Below are 12171 nucleotides of genomic sequence, written 5' to 3'. Positions count from 1 at the left end.
GGGGTCCCTGGAACAGCATATTTTGAGATGGGGGTCTGCGGCCAAAAAAAATGTAAATTTGGGGGTCCTTGACATGAAAACGTTTGAGAACTACCAGATTTCGAGGAAGGATTTAGAAGTCGGGTCAAAGATATTCAAAGACACATTTTCACGATTTTTCAAAAATGGCAGATCTACAAGCTCGCAGCGCGGCACTCGGTGCCGCGCTGTGAGCTCGTATATCTGCTATTTTTCAATAGTTAAAGCATAAAATAATGGTTAAAGTGGTTAAAATCTAACTCGGGTGCGTTCCAGGTCTTTGAGTTTTAACTCAGCCATAAAAAAACTTATCCTTCAGGAATGGCTCCTCTGCGAGGAAGGCTCTGATAGCTTTGCGGCGTTTTAGACAATGGAAGGATGCTGGTTTTGTGCGGCAGATTTTGTTTCACGTTCCTGTAAATTACAGGAACGTGAAACAAAATCTGCCACGTGACTGAGGGGCAGTCATTTCGGAAGGCAGGGTTTTTCACTACTGCTAATATGACTTTTTTTTTTTTTTTAATGAAAAAAAGCAACAAATGCATCTCAAAATATCTAGGCTACATTTCACTTAAACGCCAGAGCTTAACTCTGCATGTAAATAAGACTTTTTTTAATTAATGTGAGAGATCGTCAGGTCATTTGCAGGTTAGACATTTATTTAGAACTTGAATATCTCAAAAGTAGTATTTCAGCATGGCATCATTCTATAAGCCATATCTTCAAAACTGTTGGGTCAATCTCTACAACCAATATATCATGTTGTAGCTATGATCCACAGCTTTCAAATGAAATGAAAAAATGAAAATGAGAAAAAATGCTGACTAGCCGTCAGCCGCGCTGGGACACTAATGGCAATTCAAGAGAGACAAAAGTATTTGCACAGCCTTACGCTTTTCAAAGTGTGTGTTGTCTTTGGCTTGGGCCTTTATAGCAGAGTGACTGTATTTCTAAAGATATACATCGCTGTTCAGATCCCACCAGTGTTATGTTTTTTAACGTTGAATTAATAAAAGACACAATGTTTATTTCGGCATTAAGTCATCCAAGCACAACAATAATGTTCAGCACATAATTTTTTCCCCTGTGCGGCGAGACTGTATTGGCCTCTACTATTTCACTAAAGAGAACTATCTTCACCCAAAAAATTGCAGATCTAAATGATCACAACTCACTGTGTTGAAGTGTGTTTTGAGCTTGTAGATCTGCCTTTTCGCGTGCGTGCGCGCGCGCACACACACTCACACACACACACACGCTCACACTCACACTCATACTCATACTCACACTCACACTCACACTCACACTCACACTCACACTCACACTCACACACACACACACACACACACACACACACATTATGGAATACCAGACAGTTTGAGATAAGATGTGTTAGATGGGGTTTCAAGTAGCACGTTGTTAAGAACTGTAGCTTTTGGCAGAGAGGCTGTGTGGTCGCTGTGATGGAGTGGAGCGCACAGACGTTGCTACGTTTACCTTCCTTATCAGGCCGGCCAGCTAACACTGCTAGATGTTGTTTATATCCATGATCAGCGGTAATCCTTTACATTGCAATGTGCAGGGTTCCCCAATTAGTTTTCCCCAAGGGCCGAATCATGTCTGGGTACCAAGCCGAGGGCCACAGCATTGCTCGGGGCGACGGTGGCGTTCCCACTACTCCAGCGACAGTTCAGATATCGTCGTTGTCGGGTGAAAATCTTGTATGTCCAAAACCGTTCGTTTTGCATTTATCATTTTAAAAATGATTTAAACTAGTGAAAACGGCCGATCTACAAGCACACAACGCCTTCTGGTTGTTTCCTGACTGACCAACCAACAGGCTCTATCTGCCTTGTCCCGCCCTGGTTCCGCCTTTTTTATGTTGAATTTGCTGAAACATAATTTTTGGAGAAATAAAAAAAATAAGCAGCTCCATTTTACTGAAACCAAGTTTGAAATTAGAATTGAACACAGAATAACAATACGAAGCAACTGAATTACAATGGTAGTGGATGGAGTGTCCCACCGAGTGTCCCACCAAGACACAGCAACCAATGGGTGTGAAGAGGGGCGGGACAACAGGCGGGACTTGACAAAGGGTGAATGATGGGGCCTAGTAGACAGTAGAAGTAGTACAGTCTACAGCATGGGTCTTCAACAGGGGGTCCGGGACCCCTAGGGGGTCTTCAGAGTTACTACAGGGGGTCCTCCAAATCTTTGCGTTATAGAATTTTTTTTTCTCCTTTTTCATAATAACCACTTGAACCCTAGCGTCCGTATTCTGAGAACGTTAGCCAAAAATAGCAGATCTACAAGCTGCGAGGCGTTGTGAGCTTATAGATCGGCTATTTTTGGAAAAAAGCTTTGGTGTAGAGGGGGGGGGGAGTACAGAGTGAAAGGTCAACTTTATTAAGTATTGACGGTTCAAGTGGTTTAATATCTAAAAACACAAATTGACATGAATCCAAAATACACTGATGATTGTGCTGTCAAACGATGAAACTGTATGGAATCTATGAACAGGTTGTGGGGGTCCCTGCTTCATCTCTCTCTCGACTAAGGGGTCCTTGGCCTGAAAACTTTGAAGACCCCTGATCTACAGGGTTTAAGTGGTTAAATGGTTAAAGTGAGGGACAGATGGTGAAAGGTGTATCGAGGTGACGTTGAAGATTGCTTTCCGGGGTTGTGTTTGTCCTGGTCCTTCAGGAATGTGCTCCAGTATCTACACAGCAGATATCAGGCCTATGGATGAGTTAATGTGCTCCAGTATCTACACAGCAGATATCAGGCCTATGGATGAGTTATGGTCAAATGATTCTGCGGGGATCCCCGGGGCGCTCGCTCTGAGTGTCATGTATTCTGAGCAGTAAGATATGCTTTCTCCAGCTGTTTCACAGGCCAGGTGGACGACTGGAGAGCAACACACCAAAGCTGTGGTCCTATAGACCTGTGGTTCTCAACCTATGGGTCGGTCCCCACATTACTCACTCAGGGGCGTCAATTCACCCTTTGTTAGCCTTCTGGTTGGTCCCTGACTGACCAACCAGCAGGCTCTATCTGCCTTGTTCCGCCCTGGTTCCACCTTTTTATGTTGAATTTGAAACACAATTTTACAGCAAACAATGGGTGTGAAGAGGGACGGGACAACGGGCGGGACTTGACAAAGGGTGAATTGGGTATGGCAGGGGTATGCACTATGCAGCTGCCATACCCTGGGTCATAAAAGTTACTTTTAAATATAAATCCATGAATGTCTCTTTGTCTATCTGTTCTGGTTATTATGTTGTTAAATTACAGTAAAATAACTACAAATGCAAAATTTTACAAAATGGTCAGTTTAACAAGGTATTAGGCCTATAATGATATTCTCCACACTTGTATTCTCCCCATCTTGACAAAATGGTATATGTGCAATTCATTATTGTTAATTGTGGCACGTTTACTATAGCCTATGGCAAGTTTAGCTGCACTTGAACAACCGTTCCAGGCTGCCATATCCATCCCAAGAAACCGTAGAAACGGGGGAAATAGAGGGTATCTGCCCATTTCTAAACTGACAATTTAAGGACTTATTTAAGGATTTAACCACCTCAAACCACTGCATGTACTACTCTCCCCCCCTTTAGCTCACTCGGCGGTGTCTCACATGGCTCAAGTCCGCTTGAGACGCCGCGCCTCTGTCGTCTCCACCGAAAACAAGCACTCCCTTACAAGGCATCGCATACGAAAACAATAATCGCTTTCTAAATATTGTATTAGCATAGGGCCTAATCTACCATACAGATTGGTCAAATCAGCAATGTATTCACCATAACCGATCCAGATTGCGGCTTTAAGACTAATGGCCAGCAAGGAATCAAACTGATCTGATTGCCTAAACAGAGTCGAAACACGAATGAGTGTAACTGCAGTCCACCGAGCATAATCTGTAGAACGCGTTGTTGAGTGAGACGGACAAGGGGAGGCTGAGCTTTGCTATCTTGGCGTGGTGTTTGAAGAGCCCCCTGAGGAAAACCAAGCAGATCCCCCAAAAATATGCGAATCCAAGTGAAAAGACGATGGACTCCCCCTGATGGTCCTGACACTTCCTGGCACCGGGGGTCACAGAACAGAGAGAGTTACAACGTCAACACCTCGCTTTGTTCTTCAACGGCCCGATGACTCCCCCATAGTACATGTTGATAATACATGGGGCGTCACACCAAATTCTGGGCCCTGGGTACAAGGATTCACTGCGGGCCCCCCATGAATGTTAACTATTGAAAAATAGCAGATATACAAGCTCACAGCGCGGCACCGAGTGCCGCGCTGCGAGCTTGTATATCTGCTATTTTTGAAAAATCATGAAAATGTGTGCAAGAAACCTATGTCAAGGACCCCCAAGATGATATGTATTTGGCCACGGACCCCGATCTCAAAATATTTAGTTCCAGGGACCCCCAGAAGCAAAATTTGAGTTAGACATGTTCGCTTAAAAAATACATATATTCAAAGATTTTCACACATTTTCACAACTTTTCAAAAATAGCAGATCTACAAGCTCGCAGCGCGGCACTCGGTGCCGCGCTGTGAGCTTGTATATCTGCTATTTTTCAATAGATAAAGTTATGAGGGCCCCTCCACCTTGGGCCCTGGTAACTCAGTCCCACTTTCCTACCCCTTGTGACGCCCCTGGACTCCCCCATGGTACATGTTGATAATACATGCTGTACAGGGACGTGCTGGGCCCCTGATTCAGCCCGGGAAAAAGAGTTGGAGAGGCCCTCATTGCGTGCTATAGAGAGAGATCTCTCTATAGCGCTGCTGCTACTCAAAGATTTGCCATTTCAGATCATGACAAGTGACAAGCCAGTGGGACAATTACATGAGTTATATTTCGTCGTTGTCGGGTGGAAACCTTGAATGTCCAAAACCGTTTGTTTTGTATTTATCATTTAAAAAAATGATTTAAACTAGTGAAAACAGCCGATCTACAAGCACACAACGCCTCGCACCAGTTGTGTGCTTGTAGATCTGCTGTTTTCACAACTTTTGTGCGACGGCCTTGTATGATGAAGCAGGGCTTTGCTTTGCGAAAAAAATTGACACATTTGAAACTTGGAGATGCAAGGTTTCTGCCAGACAGTGACGATTTTACTTTGTTGGCCGCCCAGCCCCCAAAATGGAACGAAGGCCGACATTTTATTTAGAATTTTTTCCTAATGGCCGGCCTGGACCGGCTGGGAATGAACCGGCCATTCGGGAGTTGTCCCGCTTCTCCCAATGGCCAGCACGTCCCTGATGCTGTATGATGGTCACTGCATTCCTGCGCTCTTCCCAATGAACCAGCACGGTTCTGGTGTGTTTTTAATACAGGATCTGATTAGATATTGTGAGGGAAGGTAATTCATCCTGCAGCTCATACTCTTGCTCGGGTCAATGCGTTACAACTGCAAGCCACCGCCATCCCCAACTTCACCTTGTCTCAGTCGTCTAGAGCAGGGGTTTTCAAAGTGGCTGACGGGGCACCCTGGGGTGCCACGAGATAATTTGATAATATTTGGAATTCATCAATATCACTTAACTATGCTTAGTAAAAGAGACCTGATTTGCACTGTACTTGTTGCCTGGTTAATAAACCAGACTCTATCACACACTTCGTTTTGGGAAGAGAGTCTGGAATTTCGGGGAGAGATTCTTTTTCTGGGGGGGGCGGGCTAAAGCCTATTGACGTAATGTTAGGGGCGGTTTAAAAAAAAGTCAAGGTGACTTGCTCTTAATTGCTCCCTTTGAACTTCAAAGGATTGTAAACCGCAGTAATTGATTGAGCCATACAAGTGTCAATAGCTTGTTAGTGTTCTCTCTAATCAATGAAACATCAAAGACAACTACCTCTTTGATGCCTGTCATAGAGGGGAGGGGGAGGGGGGAATGTTTTTGTGTCCACACAGCCTACAGCCCTGATTGGCTAACCCTTTCTGGTGGCTGGTGGAAATGGATTCTCAATTGTGAGGCTCCAGACCACACTACACCACGGGGTGGTGTTGTGCGGTCTGGTTTATTAACCAGGCTACTGTACTTGATGAGTTCTTTTTCCATCTACGACAACTCTCTTCACCAAAAATAGCAGATCGGCTATTTTTGGTGAACCTTCCCCCCAGAATAGGCATGCTGGGGTTCAAGTGGTTAAACGTCAAGTATAATGTCATTTTCAGTCAGTTCTGATGGAAACGGATATTTCTCCAATAGGAAAATTCTAAAAATTAACAGTGTAAATCAGGGGTTCCATGGAGGTTATTTACATGGGTGACCGGAGTCAAAAAAGTAGCTTTAACTGGTGCTTGCACGATACTATGTAGGACAGGGGTATTCAACAAAATTGTCCAGGGGGCCACGTTGACAGAAAACCAAGGGGCCGGGGGCCACACTAACGTACCCCCCCCCCCCAAGCTATTAATCTAATGAACACTTGAGACAACGGGCACGACCACATTTTCACTACTACATTTTCACAAACAACCACATTTTCATCTACTTTTCATGTCAATGTGCTTAATTTCTGTTCAACAAGTTGACAACTGTACACATGCTTTCTTGTTTAAAACCTAGTGCTAACTACATCACACTAGTGATGGCCAACCTGGCTTTGATGCTATCTTAGAGTAGAAGTCGACCTTATTGCGGTGCACACACAATTGCCTTCTTTGATGCTTTAACGATGCTCAACGAGGATCAGGTGGTCAGACACACACACACACACACACACACACACACACACACACACACACACACACTCCACTCTGCTGCAGTGCTCTGACTGGAGTCTCTTCACTTGACTATGATGGAATATGATTAGGGATTACTGTGATTATGGTAAGATGAAAACTCACGTTTCATATCGCGCAAACCATACCTATAACGTTCATTAGTCTCCACCAAAAAAACGATTTTGGATTTTTTTTTTTTTTTTTTTCCAAAATCTTTTTTTTTTTTTTTTTCCAAAATTGCTCCAGGGGCCACAAGGAAGGTCCCCGCGGGCCGCATTTGGCCCGCGGGCCGCCAGTTGAATACCCATGATGTAGGAGCATCAATGTAAGAAATAGCAGTTATGTTTAATGGCTATTAGACCTGTGTGATTGTTGGACGAAATCTGTAGGAGTATTGTCCAAAATGTGTTACTCAAACCCGCCCACCCCCCTTCCTTAACTCATTCAATGCCAGGCCCGATAGTCCCGATAATATTTCAATGAAAAATTTAGAAAAAAAAAATAATAATTGACCCCAAAAAATGTAGTAGGCATGATAGCAATCGCAAAATTGCATGTTTAACCCCCATAGCAACCCCATCTTTCAAACATGGCAGCCATCTTTGTTTACATTTTAGGAAAACATAATGGCTGCTATCTCATGAATGCCTCAACGGATTTCCATTCAGATTTTTTTTGTTTGAAAGCTGTGAGCAATGTGGACACACGTGGTGCATTATCTAGGCATGGGTGTGCATGATCCGTGCACTATGAATTACATGGAAGTCTATGGAGACGAATGGCAAATGGGAGTACGAAGGTATTCTTAAAAGATGGTGAATGTGTTAAAGATGGAACAAGACGTTCTATAAGAGGACGTTTCATTCCTTTTGTTTCAAATATTTTTATTAGTTTTATACATAAGTATATGACATATTGTAAGGACACTGATACATTTTTAACGTAAAGACAAAAGGAAAAAATAACAACAATGCACAAACATAACCCCCAAGAAACCCTCCCCGCCCCCCTCAGCCAATCCCCACCCCAGAGCGCTACTAATAACTAGTAATGTAAACTATCAGGAGGCCCGCTCCTGTTCCAGGAAGGAAACCAGTGGTCCCCAGATCTTTTCAAATTGTTCAGGTTTGTCCTTTATGGTGTATCTAATTTTTTCCAAGTGAAGGGTGTCTGTCAACTCTGTCAGCCATCTTTTCCTTGTGGGAACCTCCTTCCCTTTCCAGCCCATTAAAATAAGCTTCTTAGCTGTGATTAGACCATAGGACAGAAGATTTTGCTGATGTACTCTCAGAGGTCTTAACGCTTCTGACACTCCAAAAATGATTAATAAAGGATCAGGTTGTAACTGTATTTCAAATATTCTTGAAATGTCAACCCAGAACTCTTGTAGTTTAGTGCAGAGTGCAAAGCTGTGTAACAGGTCAGCCTCAACCAACTCACATTTTTCGCAAATTGGGGAGATTTCCGGGAAGATGTTATGTAACCTCACTTTCGAATAATGAAGCCTATGTATAATTTTAAACTGGATTAGGCAGTGTCTAGCATTAAGTGAACAGCTATGGACTTCTTCTAGACTGGAGTCCCAGATGTCATCAGGAATTGGTAACCCTAATTCAAATTCCCATTTGGTTTTGATTCTTTCCATGTCTGGGTGACATAGGCCTTGCAATCTGTCATACAGAAGGGATATGATATGATCCGAGCCTGTGCACAGCCTTAAACAACCATCCAGTTTATCAGGAGTTGCATTTTCAAATCCAGGAAGATGCTCCCTTACATAGTTCCTAATTTGAAAATACCTAAAGCGATGAGTCCATGGCAGATCATATCTTTCCCGAAGCTGCTCAAAGGAAGCAAAGGTCCTTTCTATATAAAGGTCACCAATGTTGCCTATACCCAGTTCTTTCCAACCATTAAAGAAGCCATCCATGTTCGAGGGAGCGAACGACGGGTTAGATGCAATGGGTAGTAGAAAAGAGACTTTCCTGAGAGTAAAGTGCTTTCCCAACTGCTTCCAGGTTCTTATTGTGTTATGTATGATTGGGTTGTGCCCATAAGTATTTTTACCAATCTCCACAGGAGAAAGTATGATAGCGCCAATTGAATAGGGCAAGCAGTCCTCCCTCTCCATCTCCAGCCAGCACGACGACACCGAAGTGTCGTCCAGCCAGAACGAGACAGAGCGGAGGCAGGTCGCCCAGTAGTAATTCATAAAATTAGGCAAGGCCAGTCCGCCATCCATCTTAGACTTACACAGGTGTTCTTTTTTAATTCTGCGAGATTTGTAGTTCCAAATGAATGATAAGACTGTTGAGTCTAGTTTTTTGAAGAACGTTTTGGTGATGAAAATTGGTATGTTCTGCAGGAGATAAAGTAGTTGGGGAAGGAAGATCATTTTGACAGCGTTAACTCTGCCCAGTAATGAGATTGGCAATGTTTTCCAAAATTCTATACGGTTTTTAAATTTGTCAACTAAAGGAGTGAAGTTTGCATCAAACAAGGCCTCAAATTTCTTTGTAATTACAATCCCCAAGTATGTGAATTTTTCTCTAGAGATTTTGAAGGGGAGCTGGCTCAACCATCTGTCATCTGTCAGTCGTACTGGCATGAGTTCACTCTTATTCCAGTTAATTCTCATTCCTTTTATATGTATGTTTTTGGTCAACACGGCACTGCTGGGTGTAAGTGACTCCCACAAAGAGGGCTGTGGCCCTTGTGGCAAAGCCAACCTGTGCATTAAAACCCAGAGCAGAGCAGAGCAGAGCGGGAGCAGAAAGACACGCTGACACTCACCTCTGGCACGGCGGGGTTGAAGGTCACGTTGAGGACCGCGTCAGAGTGTTTCTGCAGCTTGTGGATGAAGCTGCTGCTGCCCAGGTCATACACGTAGGCCTACATAAGATAGACAACATGTCATACACGTAGGCCTGTGGTTAATAAGATAGACAACATGTCATACACGTAGGCCTACATGAGATAGACAACATGTCATACACGTAGGCCTGGTACATGAGATAGACAACATGTCATACACGTAGGCCTGTGGTTAATAAGATAGACAACATGTCATACATGTAGGCCTACATGAGATAGACAACATGTCATACACGTAGGCCTACATGAGATAGACAACATGTCATACACGTAGGCCTACATGAGATAGACAACATGTCATACACGTAGGCCTGTGGTTAATGAGATAGACAACATGTCATACACGTAGGCCTGTGGTTAATGAGATAGACAACATGTCATACACGTAGGCCTGTGGTTAATGAGATAGACAACATGTCATACACGTAGGCCTGTGGTTAATAAGATAGACAACATGTCATACACGTAGGCCTGTGTTTAATAAGATAGACAACATGTCATACACGTAGGCCTGTGGTTAATAAGATAGACAACATGTCATACATGTAGGCCTGTGGTTAATAAGATAGACAACATGTCATACACGTAGGCCTGTGTTTAATAAGATAGACAACATGTCATACACGTAGGCCTGTGGTTAATAAGATAGACAACATGTCATACACGTAGGCCTGTGGTTAATAAGATAGACAACATGTCATACATGTAGGCCTGTAGTTAATAAGATAGACAACATGTCATACATGTAGGCCTGGTACATGAGATAGACAACATGTCATACACGTAGGCCTGTGTTTAATAAGATAGACAACATGTCATACACGTAGGCCTGTGTTTAATAAGATAGACAACATGTCATACACGTAGGCCTGTGGTTAATAAGATAGACAACATGTCATACACGTAGGCCTGTGGTTAATAAGATAGACAACATGTCATACACGTAGGCCTGTGGTTAATAAGATAGACAACATGTCATACACGTAGGCCTGTGGTTAATAAGATAGACAACATGTCATACATGTAGGCCTGTGGTTAATAAGATAGACAACATGTCATACACGTAGGCCTGTGGTTAATAAGATAGACAACATGTCATACATGTAGGCCTGTAGTTAATAAGATAGACAACATGTCATACACGTAGGCCTGGTACATGAGATAGACAACATGTCATACACGTAGGCCTGTGTTTAATAAGATAGACAACATGTCATACACGTAGGCCTGGTACATGAGATAGACAACATGTCATACACGTAGGCCTGTGGTTAATAAGATAGACAACATGTCATACACGTAGGCCTGGTACATGAGATAGACAACATGTCATACACGTAGGCCTGTGTTTAATAAGATAGACAACATGTCATACATGTAGGCCTGTAGTTAATAAGATAGACAACATGTCATACATGTAGGCCTGGTACATGAGATAGACAACATGTCATACACGTAGGCCTGTGTTTAATAAGATAGACAACATGTCATACACGTAGGCCTGTAGTTAATAAGATAGACAACATGTCATACACGTAGGCCTGTAGTTAATAAGATAGACAACATGTCATACACGTAGGCCTGGTACATGAGATAGACAACATGTCATACATGTAGGCCTGTGGTTAATAAGATAGACAACATGTCATACATGTAGGCCTGTGTTTAATAAGATAGACAACATGTCATACACGTAGGCCTGTGTTTAATAAGATAGACAACATGTCATACACGTAGGCCTACATGAGATAGACAACATGTCATACACGTAGGCCTGTGGTTAATAAGATAGACAACATGTCATACATGTAGGCCTGTGGTTAATAAGATAGACAACATGTCATACATGTAGGCCTGTGGTTAATAAGATAGACAACATGTCATACATGTAGGCCTGTGGTTAATAAGATAGACAACATGTCATACACGTAGGCCAGAGGCCTGTGGTTAATAAGATAGACAACATGTCATACACGTAGGCCAGAGGCCTGTGGTTAATAAGATAGACAACATGTCATACACGTAGGCCAGAGGCCTGTGGTTAATAAGATAGACAACATGTCATACACGTAGGCCTGTGGTTAATAAGATAGACAACATGTCATACATGTAGGCCTGTGGTTAATAAGATAGACAACATGTCATACATGTAGGCCTGTGGTTAATAAGATAGACAACATGTCATACACGTAGGCCTGTGGTTAATAAGATAGACAACATGTCATACATGTAGGCCTGTGTTTAATAAGATAGACAACATGTCATACACGTAGGCCTGTGGTTAATAAGATAGACAACATGTCATACATGTAGGCCTGGTACATGAGATAGACAACATGTCATACACGTAGGCCTGTGGTTAATAAGATAGACAACATGTCATACACGTAGGCCAGAGGCCTGTGGTTAATAAGATAGACAACATGTCATACACGTAGGCCTGTGTTTAATAAGATAGACAACATGTCATACACGTAGGCCTGTAGTTAATAAGATAGACAACATGTCATACACGTAGGCCTGTGGTTAATAA

The 12171-nt window shown here is 42.9% G+C and overlaps 1 protein-coding gene across 1 annotated transcript in view; it reads right to left on the bottom strand.

Annotated features, from left to right (window-relative positions):
* The window catches only part of wdr27 (WD repeat domain 27), a gene marked incomplete at both ends in the record, with an annotated part of 197280 nt that overhangs the window by 46092 nt on the left and 139017 nt on the right, over positions 1–12171 (bottom strand). The window contains one exon of the mRNA XM_080740095.1: positions 9558–9656. Within this exon, the coding sequence (XP_080596221.1) occupies positions 9558–9656 (99 nt within the window). The remainder of the gene's footprint in view (positions 1–9557; positions 9657–12171) is intronic.

The sequence above is a fragment of the Nannobrachium achirus genome (assembly GCF_963921795.1).
Source record: "Nannobrachium achirus genome assembly, chromosome: 13".
NCBI classification, from domain to species: Eukaryota; Metazoa; Chordata; class Actinopteri; order Myctophiformes; family Myctophidae; genus Nannobrachium; species Nannobrachium achirus.
The sequence above is the reverse complement of the archived record's forward strand: the minus strand, read 5'-3'. Positions and strand labels throughout refer to the sequence as shown.